The 18,827-nt window shown below is 37.8% G+C and overlaps 1 protein-coding gene across 1 annotated transcript in view; it reads left to right on the plus strand.

Moving 5' to 3' along the window:
• OTUD4 (OTU deubiquitinase 4) overlaps positions 1-18,827 on the plus strand; it is a 48,079-nt gene that overhangs the window by 14,499 nt on the left and 14,753 nt on the right. The window contains 11 exon segments of the mRNA XM_017881527.1: positions 1,015-1,061; positions 1,986-2,058; positions 3,473-3,554; positions 6,211-6,343; positions 9,006-9,063; positions 9,312-9,429; positions 9,523-9,587; positions 12,596-12,620; positions 12,623-12,689; positions 14,337-14,440; positions 14,543-14,729. Coding sequence (XP_017737016.1) covers positions 1,015-1,061; positions 1,986-2,058; positions 3,473-3,554; positions 6,211-6,343; positions 9,006-9,063; positions 9,312-9,429; positions 9,523-9,587; positions 12,596-12,620; positions 12,623-12,689; positions 14,337-14,440; positions 14,543-14,729 — 959 coding nt within the window.

Consider the following 18,827-nt stretch of genomic DNA (forward strand, 5'->3'; position numbering starts at 1 on the left):
TTTTTTTTTTGAGACAGAGTCTCGCTCTGCCCCCAGGCTGGAGTGCAGTGGCGCGATCTCAGCTCACTGCAAGCTCCGCCTCCCGGGTTCAGGCCATTCTCCTGCCTCAGCCTCCCGAGTAGCTGGGACTACAGGTGCCCGCCACCTCGCCCGGCTAATTTTTTTGTATTTTTTTTAGTAGAGACGGGGTTTCACGTGTTAGCCAGGATGGTTTCGATCTCCTGACCTCGTGATCCACCCGTCTCGGCCTCCCAAAGTGCTGGGATTACAGGCTTGAGCCACCGCGCCCGGCCTTCTGCTTCTATTCAATATTTCTTTTTTTATTTTTTGAGATAGAGTTTTGCTCTTGTTGCCCAGGCTGGAGTGCAACGGTGCAATCTTGGCTCACTGCAACCTCCGCTTCCTGCGTTCAAGTGATTCTCCTGCCTCAGCCTCTTGAGTAGCTGGGACTATAGGCATGGGCCATTACACCTGGCTAGTTTTGTATTTTTAGTAGAGATGGGATTTCTCCATGTTGGTCAGGTTGGTCTTGAACTCCCGACCTCAGGTGATCCTCCCTCCTTAGCCTCCCAGAGTGCTGGGATCACAGGTGTGAGCCGCTGCGCCCGGCCTCCTCTATTCAGTATTTCATTTCCCAAGCTTATACCATGTGCCAGCCTCGCTCCTGGGGGCTAGGCTGGAAGATAACTCTTGCCTTCAGTAAGTTATCAACTTGAGCCAGGTGAGGTGGCTCATGCCTGTAATTCCAGCACTTTGGGAGGCAGAGGAGGGCGGATCACCTGAGGTCGGGAGTCGAGACCAGCCTGACCAACATGGAGAAACCCCATCTCTACTAAAAATGCCACATATTGTGATCTGCTTTACATAAACGTTTTTATAATATTCACAATACTACTAATAATAATGAACTTTAAGAACTCATTACATATGCTGTATAAATGTGTGTATAGAAGTATAAAGTGTAATCTAAAAAGTGTGAGACACTTATATGCCACCTTTTTTTCTTCAATACAGGAATGGGTAGGACAAGTGGAAATAAGTGCCCTTTCTCTTATGTACAGGTAAACACCGTAATAACATAAGTAAAAGAAAATGTTACCAGTGGGAAATTATATTCCATTATATTAAAAATGTTAAAATAGCAAAGCTGTTTTATACTTTGGTTATGAAGCGTCTTTTCTAAGTTTTTTTTTAATCGCATCAATTAGATTTTGACATTTAGATAGGTCAGTGTTGAGAAATTTTAAATCTCAAAATACTTTGGAAAAGGGCACAGAAATTTTTCCGGTCTATGTTCTGTAAGATATCACTTATCAACCTTATAGAGAAATGATTTTCTACTTTCTCAGGGTCAGTGGCATTGAATGGGCCACTAGAACTGTACTAAAATACCATGTTACAAATTGAGTATTCCTTATCTGAATTGGTTGAGTCCAGAAGTTGTTGGATTTTGATTTTTTTTTTTTTTTTTGGAATGTTTACATTACACTTACCCAGTTGAGCATCCCTAATCTGAAAATCTGAAATCCAGAATGCTCCAGTGAGCATTTCCTTTGAGTGTCATGTTGGTGCTCAAAAAGTTTTAGGTTTTGGAACATTTGGGATTTTGGCTTTTTAGATTTGGGATGCTAAACCTGTATTCAATTTTGCCACTTTTGCCCAGTAGAGAAGCAGGTAAATACTTTGTTTTTTCTTTTCAGAATGTTGTTTAAATTTCATCTTCAAAATTTCTTTGATTTTTGAAGTCTCCCTTTAGAATTATATCTGACATTTAAAATATAAACAACTTCGAAATTTTACATGTTAAAAAAGTTACTTTTGTATAGATATTTTACAACTTAGTTATCTCATTGTCTTTTGTATCTCCAGTGGTTGGGACAGTGCCTGGCACATATTAGGTCCTTGAATGAATTAATGAATGAATGATTAAATTCAAATTAATCAAGTATAGTCCATTATAAATAATTTCTAAATGTTATTTTCAGGAAAGATTTTGTAATTTATCGGGAACCAAATGTTTCTCCTTCACAAGTAACTGAAAATAATTTTCCTGAAAAGGTAAGAATTTTTCTTTTTTTTTTTTTTTTTTTTTGAGACGGAGTCTCGCTCTGTCGCCCAGGCTGGAGTGCAGTGGCCGGATCTCAGCTCACTGCAAGCTCCGCCTCCCGGGTTTACGCCATTCTCCTGCCTCAGCCTCCCGAGTAGCTGGGACTACAGGCGCCCGCCACCTCGCCCGGCTAGTTTTTTGTATTTTTTAGTAGAGACGGGGTTTCACCGTGTTAGCCAGGATGGTCTCGATCTCCTGACCTTGTGATCCGCCCGTCTTGGCCTCCCAAAGTGCTGGGATTACAGGCTTGAGCCACCGCGCCCGGCAAGAATTTTTCAAAGTGTTGTAAAATATTTAAGTAGAAGACCCACTTAGTTGCTACCATGACCTCATAAGCTATAATTTTAAATGATTTTTTGAAATATTTCCATATTAAGGTTATAGTATTCTGATTTCTTAAAAGTTCCTATTTTCAGTCGTATGTATTTTTATTGCTCCCACAAATTACTGTTTTTAACCCTTTTATAACATTTTAGTAGAAACACTGAAAAGAGATGAGACATTAATATATACAGTGAATTAGAGTGTTAGTTTTTTGTCAATGTAAACATTAAGTACTACAATAACTTGTGAAAATAGGTTCTGCCATTACATCCAGGAATACTAGTAATCATATATATTTCCCTGTTGTAAATTTTACTCACAAGGGTGTCGTTGCATTATCTGTCATAAAGCAGAAGCAACTGAAAAATTTTGTGAAGCCTAGAAAGAAAGATCATCTGACTTATTATAAGAGAATTTTTGTCTTAAGTAGCTATTTTGGAGTCATGAAGGCCAAATTGAAGTGACTTGTGTTCCACCATTCTAGTGGTGGTAAGTTAGAGGGGAATTAAGTAAAATACTACTGTTAGAAGAGTTTTGGGGTTTCTGGGATGTTTTAAGGGATCTGGCTTTTTCAAAACAAATTTTGAAATATATTATTATATTCTAAACAAAATGCTCATTTTCTTTGTATATCTGATGATTTAGAAAATCACTTATACAAAGAAATTTATCTTTGATTATGCTTGTTTAATTTTGCTTGTTAGAGGTTAGCATTAATAAGGTTTTCAAATATTTTCTTACAGTGTCTTAATTTTCTTCTTTAAGTAGTTGAAAGCATGTTTTCATATATTACTTTTATTTTTTTGTGATCCTGTAAACATTTCCAGAAATCATTTTGAATTTTTTGATTCAATGCTTATATAACATTTCAACATATGGATGTACTGTAGCTTGACAATATTGAAGCTTTAGGTTACTCCTAAAATACTCACTGTCTGTTTGGAAATGATCTAGTAATTCAGAGGCATTGGAGACGTACATTGCTATGTAAATGTCATATATATGAGGGGCTGAAATGTTTCTTTTATTTTTCCCTTTCAGGTATTACTGTGTTTTTCAAATGGAAATCATTATGATATTGTGTATCCCATAAAGTATAAAGAAAGCTCTGCTATGTGTCAGTGTAAGTATCACCTTGTGTTTATATGGGAAATTATATTCCTGAACTTATAAAGTCTTAATATAAACAAATCAGAACAAATAATTCTATTGTGATACGAAAGTTACGTCCTAGAACCTTAAATTACCAAGAGTATTAATATTGTAATAAAAATGTGTTGCAGTAGGAGGAAAGGTAGCTGGGCATGGTGGCACATGCCTGTTTTCCCAACTACTTGGGAGGCTGAGGTGGGAGGATCACTTGAGCTCAGGAAGTCAAGGCTGCAGTGAGCTATGATTGTGTCACTACACTCCAGCTTGGGTGACAGAGTGAGATCTTGTTTCAAACTCAAACAAAACAAAACAAAACAGAAATTGGAGGAAAGGGAGCTTGTGGCTAGAGTTTGACTTATAAATACCGACTGTTTTTTCCTACAATAATTTCAGTAATAAAGATTTGTATGCATTTTAAAAACTGTTAGTGTATAGCTTGAAAATCCAGGTGACTGAGCAAATCAAACATTTGATTGTGTTTGGCTCCAGGGCAGCATTTTGAACCTTGGCACTATTGATATTTTGGGCCGGATAATCCTCTGTTGTAGGGCTCTCTTGTGAACTTCAGGGATGTTAAGTAGCATCCTTGGCTTCTACCTAGTGGATGGCAGTAACACACACTCTCTCCCTTTGTGACAACTAATAATATCTCCAGATTTTGCCAAATGTTTCTTGGGCATATGAATTCCCCTTGTCCTTCTCTTTGCGAATCCCTGCTATAGAAGAGCAGTGACCCTTCCTACCAGTTTATTTTATATCATCTGTACTGGCAAAGCACAGATCAGTCATACAAAGCAGTGGTACTGGGCTTGTGACAGCTTTTTCCTCTGCTCTTAAGCTAGTGGTAACCAGTAAAGATATGTGCAATACACTATTTAAAAAAATTAATCCATTGTAAGATATGAAAGTGTAGCTTCTGTACCCTGGGGTATGTCTTCTCTCTCTCCTAGCTAGTCACAATCTGGACATTAAACAGCTCTGGGAAAGATAGCTCCTAGAGCTTGTCTTTCCTGTGCTTCTAAGTGCCTGTGGTTTGGGTGATATAAGGGCTGTAACTCCTGTTACTGGAATGTGGAAGAAAGATGGTCTATAAGAGGAAGTCTCTGTGGGAACTCATTTAGAGGTGGACACCCAATGTTTCTTTTGTTGTTGTTGCTACTTTTTTGAGATAGAGTCTCGCTCTGTCGCCTAGTGCAGTGGCTCAGTCTCCGCTCACTGCAACTTCCGCCTCCTGGGTTTAAGCTGTTCTCCTGCCTCAGCCTCCCAGGTAGCTTGGATTACAGGTGCACGCCACCACGTCTGGCTAATTTTTGTATTTTTAGTAGAGATGGAGTTTCACCATCTTGACCAGGCTGGTTTTGAACTCCTGACCTCAACTGATCTGCCCGCCTTAGCCTCCCAAAGTGCTGGGATTACAGGTGTGAGCCCTACCACACCCGGCCTTTTGCTGTTTTTTTGACAGGGTCTCGCTCTGTCACCCAGATTGGAGTGCAGTGGCATGATTTCAGTTCACTGCAACCACTGGTTTCTGGGTTCAAGCGATTCTCCTGCCTCAGCCTCTTGAGTAGCTGTAATTACAGATGTGCACCACCACACTTTGCTAATTTGTATATTTTTAGTAGAGACAGGGTTTCACCGTGTTGGCCAGGCTGATCTCGAACTCCTGACCGCCAGTGATCTGCCCGCCTTGGCCTCCCAAAGTGTTGGGATTACAGGTGTGAGCCTCCACACCTGGCCCCATTGTTGGTGAATTCTTAGTACATTTGTTTTCTTAAAGCTCATCGTAATAAAACCAAATGAGAATCCTAAAATCCATGTATTTTTGAATTTTTGTTAAAATATATTTCCCTATATTTGAGACTGGAGTTTTAAAATTTTACTTTATTTAAAGCAACAGAGTTGTCTAAATATGCTTCTTTCATTCAGTGGCTGCTGAGAATATATTTTGTAACAGCTTTTTTTTTTTAGTTGCTTATGTAAAATTAAAATCTGGAGCTAGGTTATGTAGTCAAACATCCTCTTTTTCTATGGGAACCTGAGAAGTGCTTGTCCAAGGGTACAATTAGTGGGAAAGCTTAGACTAGCATCCAAGTCTTCTGAATTGTCAGCTAGTATGTACTATATTCCTCTTTCTAGCAATCTTAATGCTTCTTACTGTTTTTCATCCAAGTCTCTTAAGATTGGGCATGTTGTATGACGTACTTAAGTCTCAGTTTCCTTATCTCTACAATCAGAATAATGCTTCACTGTGCTGGGATTAAACGTAAGGATATATAGAGGTGCACAATGTGTGGAATGTAGTAGTAATAATTGCTTAGTATGTGTGTGTTGGCTTTTCCTATTGTCCTACTTGTTTCACAGTTGTACCTTTTTGTGATGGTGTTAGTTTTTAAAATGGCACTGTCTTTTGCGATTATTTTAAACTACTTAACTGCACTTACAGAAATTTTAGTTGTACCCTGGGTAACTTTCTGATTAAATTATGTTATTGACCATAAGGTTTAGCAGGTATCTAGTCAGGATTTTAAAAGCCTGAGCAATAGAAAGTTACAATGTTACGGTCTGTTCCTGTTTTTAAAAAACTCCCTATAGTTAATGTTGGAAAATCTGTCTGTCATTAATTGCAGCTCTCCTTTATGAATTGCTGTATGAGAAGGTATTTAAAACTGATGTTAGTAAAATTGTGATGGGACTAGACACGTTGGAAGTAGCTGATGAAGACAACAGTGAAATATCAGATTCAGAGGATGACAGTTGCAAGTAAGAATGAAATCCTAAAATATTTTTCTAGTGCCATACAAGGAAACATTTAAGTAAATGTCTTTACATTTCAGTAAATGTCTTTGCATAAGATATATTGAGGTGTTAATGGTATTCATAAAATATAGCCGTCTGCTGAAGTTTCTTTATCCCTGCCACTATTTTTACCTAATTTCTATTATGGGACTGTTTGGATGTTTATATTAGGATATTATATTAGGATGTTTACTCTTTTATAAGAACCAACCCTATTGTATTCTTATTGAAACTAAAAGTATATATTGTTGTATGAGAGTATGAAAGGATTGTACTTGGTATGTTACACTCTGTGACACTAGAAATATAAATGGAACTTAAGCCTTAGGCTATCTAATTCTTTATTATAAAAATAACTTAAAATATATGTATATCTCTTGATTTGTAATTCCAAGTATTTATTGAATTAAAATTTTCTGATCCTGATTGAAAATTTGGCCACCATTTCTTTCTAACTTGAATCAGTGTCTGCCATTGTAAATTTAATTCTAGAATGGACTGACTTTGCATAGATAGAAATTTTGCTCTATGGTTCTCTCTGAGCACCATGTCATTGAGCATGGGGGGCATTGGAAGAGAGAATGACTAGCTTGTTACAACTTATTACCTGTGATTGGGGTTGGGGGACTTCTAGCACATCCAGCACGTGCCCTTTGGTTGCTGCTGGTGGTAATGGTATTAGAAACAACTGGGTCTTATATGGCATTTGGCAAATGAAGTATAGAGTAGGGGCTAGTAAGCTGGAGAAGTTTACTGGAGATGGTAGAGTAGGTGTATAAGAAGATGTGTTCACTATTGTGTTTAGTTTTTCTTTTTATACCGCACTCTTGTCCTTGGAATGTGGATTACCTTTACATTGCATTATTAAAATTCCTTTTTTTTTTTTTTCTGAGACGGAGTTTTGCTCTGGTTGCCCAGGCTGGAGTGCAATGGTGTGATCTTGGCTGACTGCACCCTCCTCCTCCCGGGTTCAAGCGATTCTCCTGCCTCAGCCTCCTGAGTAGCTGGGATTACAGGCATGCGCCACCAGCCCAGCTAATTTTGTATTTTTAGTAGAGATGGGGTTTCCTCTATGTTGGTCAGGTTGGTCTCGAACTCCCGAACTCAGGTGATCTGACCACCAGGTGATCTGACCACCTCGGCCTCCGAAAGTGCTGGGATTACAGGCCTGAGGCACTGTGGCCTCTTTTTTATAAAACCATCAGATCTTGTGAGAACTCACGATCATGAGAGCAGTGTGGGGGAACCACCCATGATTCAATTATCTCCACCTGGTCTTGCCCTTGATATGTGGGGAGTATTACAATTCAGGATGAGATTTTGGGTGGGGGCACAAAGCTAAACTGTATCAGCCTACATCTCAACACTCATTTTTGCCTACTTATTTTTTTTTCCTTATTAACAGTTATCAGCATTTAACATACTCATTACTTACTAGTTTTTATCTGTTGTCACCAGATTGTACATTTCATGTAGGCAGAGTTTTTGTTCTCTTAAATGCTAGACCCCAGCACCTAATAATACAGTCATCCCTTGGTGTATACCAGGGGATTTGGGACTCTTGAGTATACCACAGTCTGCACATATTCAGGTCCTGCCACGGGCCCTGTGAATCTGTTTATATGAAAAGCTGGCCCTCTGTGTACTTGGGTGTCACATTCCAAGAATACTGTATTTTCGATCTGCTTTTGGTTGGAAAAAAAGCTGTGTGTAAGTTCAAACCTGTGTTGTTCAAGGGCCAGCTGTGTACAGTGCATGGCACATAGTAGACACTCAAGTTAGTTATTGAGTATATGAATGTGTAGGTATGTATGCGACTGTGAATTTAAAGGGCTGATGATGGTGCTTTCATTGTGCTGAACATTATTTGACGTAGAGTATTTTTTTTTTTTTTTGAGATGGTGTTTCGCCCTTGTTTCTCCGGGCTGGAGTGCAGTGGTGTGAACTCGGCTCACTGCAGCCTCCTCCCCCCGGGTTCAAGCGATTCTCCTGCCTCAGTCTCCCAAGTAGCTAGGATTATAAGCACGCGCCACCATGCCCAGCTAATTCTGTATTTTTAGTAGAGACGAGGTTTCTCCATGTTGGTCAGGCTGGTCTTGAACTCTCCAACTCAGGTGATCTGCCTGCTTCTGCCTCCCAAAGTGCTGGGATTGCAGGCGTGAGCCACCGCACCCAGCTGATGGAGAGTGTTTTTAATAAACGGGTTGTCGAATCTGCCTATAGATAATTTTGTTGTAAATGGATTTTTTTTTTAAATGGGTATATTGAAAGAAACTGGTATATTGAATTTACAAAACAATGTAAAAACTTGCTTTCAATATACACGTGAGTAAATTCAATTATTCTACCCACCCAAATTTCACTGTTTATTTCTGTTCTCTTACTGATTACTGAGCCAGTTAGAATTACTGTTGTCTTTGACTTCTATCTTATATATATACATTTACATACATATACCCTTTTATATATAGATACATTTATACCAAAACTTGTATGAGCTCACTGGAATATAGCTCTGAGTTTTTGGAGCATAGTTCTGACTTTGAAGACTTTTAGATGAGGTTAGAAGGTAATTACATGCAAATACCTTTTTTCTGCCCCTAATTATGGTTATCTTTCTTTGTAGGAGTAAAACTGCTGCTGCTGCTGATGTGAATGGATTTAAACCTTTGTCAGGCAATGAGGTATTTTTTTTAAAAGTGGTTTTAAAACTAGCTCTTTAATATAAGAAAGCATATACATTAAAATCTTAATTTTTTTTCTTTTTTCTGGTACGTTTCAGTCAAGTCAGGATCATCTAAGAAATTGATTTGGTGGCTTCCTAGTTTTTTGAAGTTTCTTTTCTTCATTTGACTTTAGTTTTACGTGTATCTCAAACAAAAATGTTTTAAAAGACTCGTGTTGATTGGACTTCCTGACTCTGTTTATTTAGCAGCTGAAGAACAATGGGAGCTCTACTAGCCTGCCTTTGTCTAGAAAGGTTCTTAAGTCACTCAATCCTGCAGTCTATAGAAATGTGGAATATGAAATTTGGCTGAAGTCTAAACAAGGTGAGTTAAAAATCTGCATTTTCCATAAATTTGCTTTGTAGCACTTGAAAATAAGTTAACTTTATATTATACTGACCTTTTTTTTTTTAACAGCTCAGCAAAAACGTGATTATTCCATTGCTGCTGGCTTACAATATGAAGTTGGAGACAAATGTCAAGTAAGTGACTTATGTAAAATAAGAGATTTTACTTGAAACCTTGCTTTTTCTAATACGAACCGAGAAAACAACTGAGGTGTGAATATGTTGTTAATTTGGGATTTCAGAATATATGTATCATGTATATACATTTTAGTAGTTTACAAGTATTTAGCTTTTTGACTCATTTGAATACATTGTTAAAATTGTATGTATCTGAAACTGTGGCATTCCATCACATGATCTTTAGAAACAGTTCAGCCTGGCCGGGTGCGGTGGCTCAAGCCTGTAATCCCAGCACTTTGGGAGGCCGAGACGGGTGGATCACGAGGTCAGGAGATCGAGACTATCCTGGCTAACACGGTGAAACCCCGTCTCTACTAAAAAATACAAAAAAAACTAGCCGGGCGTGGTGGCGGGTGCCTGTAGTCCCAGCTACTCGGGAGGCTGAGGCAGGAGAATGGCGTGAACCCGGGAGGCGGAGCTTGCAGTGAGCTGAAGTGAGCTGAGATCCGGCCACTGCACTCCAGCCCGGGCGGCAGAGCGAGACTCCATCACAAAAAAAAAAAAAAGAAGAAACAGTTCAGCCTTTGGTGTTACTTGGTTCAAAGAAGTAACGATAATAACGTTTCAGATATTGAGGTTTTTTTTGTTAAAATTGACTGAAATTGTTTCAAAATTGACTATAGGTCATTTAGTTTTGTTTATGAAAATCATCTTGGATGATGTTGATACATAATGTTTACTGTTGGACTGAGGAAGGAAAGTGAACCACAGAGAAGTTTTTGCCAATTAATTTGAATAAGCAGCTGCCCTGGGTTTGAGTAGCTGATTGTTAAAAGGAGAAAGTTGGATTAAAATCAGTGTTTCTTAATCTAGTGGTTAACCCCCTCACTCGCCCCCCAGCCCCCCCACCCCCACTGAACATTCAGTAGTGTCGAGGNCTCCAACAAAGAATACCTAGTCCAAAGTGTCAGTAATGCTTAGGCAGAAGAAATCCTAGGTAAGATAATTTACAAGGTCTCTTCTTGTTTTTTGTTCCTTGTTTATGGAAAAATATTGCTATTTCAAAAACAAAAACAAAGCCACATACACAAAAAATGTTATATGGAAGTTAATTCTCATCAGAAATTATTTCCATCAAAAAATGTTGCCTTTTAAAAAACTACTTTAAAACAGCCATTGACAAACATTTATTTTTGACTTACGGAGGAAACATTTACTTTATGATAAATTGGCTTATGTGAAGTCATCTGATTAGCCAGGATTTTATCTTAAGAACCTTTAATAGTTCTCGTTCTGGGGTATTTAAAGGTGAGGAAAAAGAGAACATGATTCATTCAGGTACTGCCTTATGGGATTGTCATAAATCTGCTCTAATTGTAGAAGGGAATTGTGGAAGCTTTTACTACATTGATAGGAAAACTTGAAAGAGAACAAACTAGATTAAATCCAGGGTTTAAAGGTCTCTCTCCTCACCCTTCTCGACAGAGAAGAGAAGATGGCTTATGCTGTATCACTAAAGTCATGTTATTTTAAGTGAAGCATATTTCCTTTGAGGTTGAAATTGCTTTTGGTAAAGTAGGTGCTTTTGATAAAGTAAATGGTAAAGCACATGCTTTTGTTTTTTTCCTTTTTAGAGTATTTTATTTCCATCTGTACTGCTTGACCATTTTATTTGGATAACATGGTCATTGGGTAATTTGGATAAAATTTTAAGAAACTGAGATGACTCTAAGGTGACTTTTGTTTACTCAAGTGTGTAAAATGTAGTTTAAACTTTTGATTAGAACTAAGTTCAGAAAAGAATTTTTTTATTGTGAAACTTTTGAAGGAAAAATGTCTTGTCATTGATGAAGAATGAAATATCAGCTTGAGGACTTTGGTTTACTACTAAAAGTGGGAGGTTGCTTAAAACATTGTCCTGTATGTTGTACTTGGCAGGTACACAATTCAGTGTGGGCAATTTAACAATAGGAAGAAAACTTAGGCTTATTTCCTCTTTTATCAAGGATTTACAATTGCGTAATATTAATTGTAAGAGAACAGTTAATGGATCTATTTTTAGGGATAAAACTCACAGTTGCACATTTTAATATAGGAAAATGGGAAGATAATAATTGTAATAATAGTTGCTCTCACTTGTAGAGTGGTTGCTGTGTGCAAGTTGGTATCTCTTATGTGTATCCTGTGCACCCTCATTCCATCTCCATGAGTTCTGTGACGTAGGTACTATTATTAGCTCCATTTTGCATTATGAGGAAACTGAAAGGAGAGAAAAATAACTTGCCCATGGTTATATTGCTGGCAAGTGGAAAAGCCATACCTGGAAGCCTGGGGTATGTGGGACCATAGCCCTGCCTTCAGAACCAGCGCATGTTGCCTCTTTTGTTTAGAGCCTTAACATATTGTGCTCCTACTTTTTGAACAATATAGAAAATCAGTTTAGAAAAGAATTTAGAGGGACAAAGAAGAAAAGATTTTCTTTCTTTTAGGTGGGAGATATGGAGGTCTGGGAAGTTAAGGAGATGGATTTTATTGTAGACCTCTTTGTACTTACTTTGTTTTTACTGATAAACTTTATTTTCTGTTTAATTAAAGACAAAATTTTAAAATCTGGGTGTGGTGGCTCATGCCTGTAATCTCAGCACTTTGGGAGGCCGAGGCAGGTGGATCACTTGAGGTCAGGAGTTCGAGACCAGATGGGCCAACACGGTGAAACACTGTCTCTATTGCAAATACAAACAAAACAAAACAAAATAAATGTAGCTGAGTGTGGTGGCACGCACCTGCGATCCCAGCTACTTGGGAGGCTGAGACAGGAGAATCCCAGGCTTGAACTGGGGAGGTGGAGGTTGCAGTGAGCCAAGGTTGCGCCTCTGCACTTCAGCCTGGGTGACAGAGCGAGACCCTGTCTCAAACAAACAAAACAAACAAAAAAACACAAAAAAACGCAAAAAACTGATTGATGCAAAGGAAGCAGGTGACTGATTTTTTTTTTTCCTTTTCATTTTTGGAATTTTTAACAGGTGAGGTTGGATCACAATGGAAAATTTTGAATGCAGATGTTCAAGGAGTTCATTCTGAGAATGGACCAGTTTTGGTTGAAGAACTGGGAAAGAAGTATGTACTACTCTTCAGCTAAGGCATTTACTGCCTCTTCCATTTAGCCTAATCATGAGCATTTTAAAATGGCTTTCTATATTTGCAAATTCAATGAAAGATATTGCCCATGTATAGAAAGTGTATTTGGGGGCCGGGGGCGGTGGCTCATGCCTGTAATCCCAGCACTTTGGGAGACCAAGATGGGCGGATCACGAGGTCAGGAGATCGAGACCATCCTGGCCAACATGGTGAAACCCCGTCTCTACTAAAAATATAAAAATTAGCTGGGCGTGGCAGCGTATGCCTGTAAATCCCAGCTACTCGAGAGGCTGAGGGAGGAGAAGGAGAATCGCTTGAACCAGGGAGGCAGAGGTTGCAGTGAGCTGAGATCGTGCCTCTGCTCTCCAGCCTGGTAACAGAGCTAGACTTCGTCTAAAAAAAAAAGGAAAGTACATTTGTTCTGACCTCTAGAAAAGCACTAAATGTGCAAATTTAGTATTTTGCACATTGTCAAACTTTAAATGAAGATTGTTTTGTTGCTTACTGTTTAAAATGTACCATTGTGTGCACAAAGGCAGTTTAAGAAATTGACTAGATCGTAATATGGGAGCTTTGGAGGGATTCATTTTAAATTCATTCAGTACTGCATTGTGTGTAATTAGTGTTCAGTCAGTGTTTGTCAGATGGAGTAGCAAAATATTGTTGGCTTACCTTATACAGTGTTATTTTAGAGCACCTTTGTTTCAGTTGCTGCTGGGCTTTATTAGAGAAAAAGGTAGTAAGTCATACCTTAAACTTCACTGTGGAAAAATTTGAACATACACAAATTAAGAATAGATCCCCAATATAACCAACAGCACAGTTTTTGAATCCCAGTATAACTCAACACCCATTTTTAGCAGCTCACAGCATTTTGACCAATTTTTTAATTTTTTTTTGAGACATAGTCTTTCCTGTCACCCAGGCTGGAGTGCAGTGGCGCAATTTAGGCTCACTGCAACCTCTGCTTCCCGGGTTCAAGTGATTCTTCTGCCTCAGCCTCCCAAGTAGCTTAGATTCCAGGCATGTGTCACTATGTCCGGCTAATCTTTTGTATCTTTAATAGAGACAGGGTTTGACCATGTTGGCCAGGCTGGTCTTGAACCTCTGACCTTGTGATCCGCCCACCTCAGCCTCCCAGAGTGCTGGGATTACAGGCATGAGCTGCCTCACCTGGCCTAGGCAATATTTTCTAATCTATTTTCCCTAATATGTTTTTAAAAAATGAAAATGAAATTGGCATATTTTGAAGGTAATCCAAACATCACACGATTTCTCCAGTGATGTTTATATGTTTCTCTAACAGAATAAAGACTTCCTTCCCTGCCTTAACTACAGTACCATTATCCTATCTAAAAGAATAAGTCATTCTGTATTTAACTTTTGCTTAGATTGTGATTTAGCCTTTTTTTTTTTAAATTAGAAAATATGCTTTTGATTAATACCATTTTATTTCATTAGAATTACATCTGGATTGGTAAATGCTGTTTGTACCTTAATTCTAATTTATTTTAATGTAAGAAATAAAACCAGAAATTCTTATATAAGCTGAAAATAAATATGCAGAATATTTAAGTATTCTTACTAGGGTATTTTAAGCTATCACAAGTCTTTTCCCCTTTGAAGGCACACATCAAAGAACCTCAAGGCACCTCCCCCAGAAAGCTGGAACACAGTGTCAGGGAAGAAGATGAAAAAACCTTCCACTTCTGGACAAAATTTCCATTCTGGTAGGAGCACATCAGGCTATCATTCCTTTGGGATTGGGATGATGGTACTTGGGATTGTTTATAATATGAATATTATGATGTACTTTTGGGTTCTTATCACAGATATGGATTACAGAGGGCCAAAGAATCCAAGCAAGCCAATAAAAGCCCCATCAGCACTACCTCCTCGACTGCAGCATCCTTCAGGAGTAAGACAACATGCATTCTCTAGTCATTCTTCAGGGTCACAGTCTCAGAAATTCTCCAGTGAGCACAAAAATCTTAGCCGGACACCTTCACAGATCATAAGGTAACCTTGAATGCAAGAAAAGTATAGAAATCAAGTAAGAGGCATTTGTTGTATTTGCCGCATTATGTGCATTTAAATATTTATAACTTTGTATTCGTATAATTGTCCCTACATTAGTATTAAGAGCATTTTGGATAAAACATCATGTGAGGATCTCAATTCTTTATAATTTTCTTCAAACAAAGCAAGGAAGTATATATAGAAAGACCTTTATTTTTTAGTATTTTTTCAAATGGTTTGGGAGATCTTATTCTAGCCCAATGCTATTCTGGCACTTAATTTTCTGGTGGCTTGTAATACGGTAAATACTGGATTCCAGATTGCATTTCTATTTCCTTGAGAGGTGAGGATACTCCCATTTGTACAGGAACTTAAAGCAGCCCAAAATTGTTTACTTTGATAAGTTTTGATTGTGGTAATGTCTCTTAATACTGAATGGGGCTACAATTTTAGGTCTGTGAAATTGTAAATATCAACATTCTAAGTATCCAGAGACAGATGAACTTTGAGCATCACAATTTTCCTGTGCTATGTGGATTTTAATTTTTCCCTAGTCTCCAGTTTCTGTTGAGTAACTTTATAACCCTTTGCAAGAGCTTTATTTGAGAGGCTGTGTCTTATGTTGAAGCTGTCTTTATCATGCAAATATGACTGTGTTTCCTGTGGAGTCTTCGTAGGTAACCATGACAAGTACTTTTCCCATCAAAGCACCTTCTCAATTGCCCGAATTGCTGTAGCATCAGCTTATGTGTTTGCTAACCCTCTGGTCTTTAGTTCCTTTATATCTGGCATTTGGATGTTACCTTTTTTGTGAATGCACTTAACATTTTGTCACTGAAGATATATAGGCTGGTGTGAAGGTCATGAGTTATCTCAGTTGATTGTTCACAGTCAGTTACAGATCAAACTCCTTGTTCTACTCTTTCACCTTTTCTCACTACTGTAGTTGGCTTGTCTTAAAAAGAAAGGAAATCAAAAAATATGTTTTATGTAGCATCTTCAAGACAGAATTGTAGTTCTTAAGCTGACATTTATCAATACTATAAGCTGACATTTATCAATACTATTTTAGTTTCTTGGTGCTGTTGTAGCAAAATACCATAAATTGGTCATCTTAAAACAACAGAAATTTATTGTTTCACACTTCTGGTTGCTAGAAGTCTGAAATCAAGTTGTTGCCAGGGCCATGGTCTCTCTGAAGGCTCTAGGGGAGAATCTGTTCCATGCTTGCCTCCTGATTCTGGAGTTAACTGCCGTCCTTGAGGTTCCTTGGCTTGTAAGTGCATCACTCCGTTCTCTGCTTCCATCATCGCATGGTGGTCTCCCCATGTGTCTCTGTCTGTCTTTTCTCATAAGGACATTAGTCATACTGGGTTTAGGTCCTATCCTATTCAGTACGACCTCATCTTTACTTGATTACATCTGAGAAGACCCTATTTCTAAATAAGGTCATGTGCACAAGTACTAGAGATTAGGAACATGAACATACCTTTCTGAGAAGCACAGTTCAATCCATAACAAATACTAATGATTCTAATCCGTTACATTACCTCTCCCAAACAGGATTTATGCCACTAATCAACTAGTTTATGGCTGAAGTTTGTTGTTTGGACATTGACCAAACTCTGGTAGCCCCTGGTGGTAGCTTACTCAATGCACGAAGAGTATCTAGATATTAACTTACTTTGAATGTTAACTTTGGAAACCTAGAAATAGAAAGTAACTATGGAAAGGTTATAGGCAGAAATTAATTGTTTAATAATATTCTCATTTTTTGATAGAAAAAGCAATATTATTTTTCCTTGAACACAAGGGTACTCTTTAGTGATTTAAAGATTTAAAAAGAAAATACAGATAGACTACAAAATGGCTAATTATTATGAGTTTATAATCCAGTGTGTTTCTGGTGTTTGATCGCTTGTGAATTGGTACAGTGCTCAGACAGATGTCTTGTACCAATAATACTTTCAATCAAGTTTTTTTTTTTTTTTTTTTTTTGAGACAGTTTCGCTCTTATTGCCCAGGCTTGAGTGCAGTGGCGCAATCTTGGCTCACTGCATCCTCCGTCTCCCGGGTTCAAGTGATTCCCATGCCTTAGCCTCCCGAGTAGCTGGGATTACAGGCGTGCACCACCACACCTGGTTGATTTTGTATTTTTATTAGAGACGAGGTTTCACCATGTTGGTCAGGCTGGTCTTGAACTCCTGACCTTAGGTGATGAGCCCGCCTCTGCCTGATTACAAAGTGCTGGGATTACAGGCATGAGCCATGGCACCCGGCCTCTAATCAACAGTATTTTTAATACTATGAAATAGAGAAGCATATCTTATTAGGATCCTTTTATATATGTTAGCTATATGTGTTACTTGGTATATAAAAATACTTGATGATGTGTGACAAGGCAGTGATAATTAATACCACAAACATGAAACTTCAGAGATTTTTTGACATTGTGACTAATTACATTAGAACCTAGTGGTATTTGCAGTTTGTTGTTAGGTTAGTATGCCTTCTCCATTGTGTGTGAGATGCAGTTTGTTGTTAGGTTAGTATGCCTTCTCCATTGTGTGTGAGAGTGAATTTTACTAACGTATTAAAACAAATTTAAAAACTTTATTGAATATTTAAAGTAAGAACATTTAAAAACCTAGTCAGATTTTAGAATTTTATAGCTAACAATCTAATTGATTTAAGCCCAGTACAGTTCATCTTCACTGTGTTTCTGATTTGTAACACATCACTTTTGAATTTCTTCTAGTTATAGAGCAAAAGAGAACTGTAGTGCTGGATATGAGACCTTCATGACCTCTTACTTTTTCCAGTTTTTCCTCATTGATAATTGTCTCTTCCTGTGGAGAAAACACAAAATATAACCAAAAACCAAGCAAGATTGCCATATATGCTTTCATTAATGTGGCTATCCAGGAAATACTGTGGCTATCCAGGAAATACTGTGACTGAATATCTATCTTCAAGCTAGATGAAAATAGACCGTGGTAGCTTCTCTCTGAGGATGAGATGAAAACCATACAATAGTGGTCATTTTTTTGGGGTGATAGGAGATGGTGACAAGGTAGTGCTAATTTGGCAGAGACTCCTGACAGTTGCTGAGTCCTCTTCAAAATTTTTTACCACTGGGATTTGGGAAGGATTTGTCTAAAATAGTGAGAGTCCAGATTTTCTGTCCCTCCCTTTTTTCATCAATACCATTGGGGTTGACATCTGTCCTATTGTAATTAGAGTGTGATTGTAAGTGGGACTGTGTAAGGACGTGAAATGGCTATTTATTTCAGCGGTAAAAAAAAAATCAGATGACATCATAGTGCTCTATTCTGTTGAGGATAATATTTCTTTGTACTGTGACAAAGTATTTTTCTTACAGGTTTTAGATTTTCATGTTCCATTTTTGAAGAACTGTTAGACATGATAGAAATAGTATTCATACTGTCTTTAATAGTTATAAGCCATATAATACATTAGGGTTGGATTATAGGGTACTAAACTCTATTCATGAATTTCTTGTCATCCTTTTTTGACCAAAATTATGTTGAAACGATAGCAGTCTTATCTATGCAATTGGTATCCAGCCTGACATGTTTTAGTTTTTCTTTTTCAGCTCTCTATGTCCCTTGGTGGTGTCATAAACAAGTGGGAAGATGGTCCTTCTGTCTCATTGGACCTTTGGACCATTCCCCTTTACTTAGAACAGAAAGTGAGAATGCTTTTGAGACCTAAACTAATAATTTTCCCTTTGAGAATAAATTCTTAATGAAAATATTGGAATATGGTATAACAAGTATATACAGTTCTCACATTTCTTCCTTGATGAAAAGAAAAAAACCCTCACTAATTTTTGTATCATTTGAAAATAAGTTTTTTTTTCTTTTCCCCTCTACCTCCCATTGTTAAGTTTGTCTTCTTGACTCTCTGTAAGGTAGGCTAATGCTACAGGAGCTTCCATTTGCTGAACATTTATTAACTAGGCTGCCAAATGTTCTAAAATGTCAGTGTAGCTAAATTAGTAAAATGTTTGTATTGCAAAATAGATCATTTTATTTTAGGTACTCAGTACAGTTTGTCTTTTTTTTTTTTTTTTTT

The sequence above is a fragment of the Rhinopithecus bieti genome, unplaced genomic scaffold, assembly GCF_001698545.2.
Source record: "Rhinopithecus bieti isolate Rb0 unplaced genomic scaffold, ASM169854v2 scaffold_12478, whole genome shotgun sequence".
In the NCBI taxonomy this organism is placed as follows: domain Eukaryota; kingdom Metazoa; phylum Chordata; class Mammalia; order Primates; family Cercopithecidae; genus Rhinopithecus; species Rhinopithecus bieti.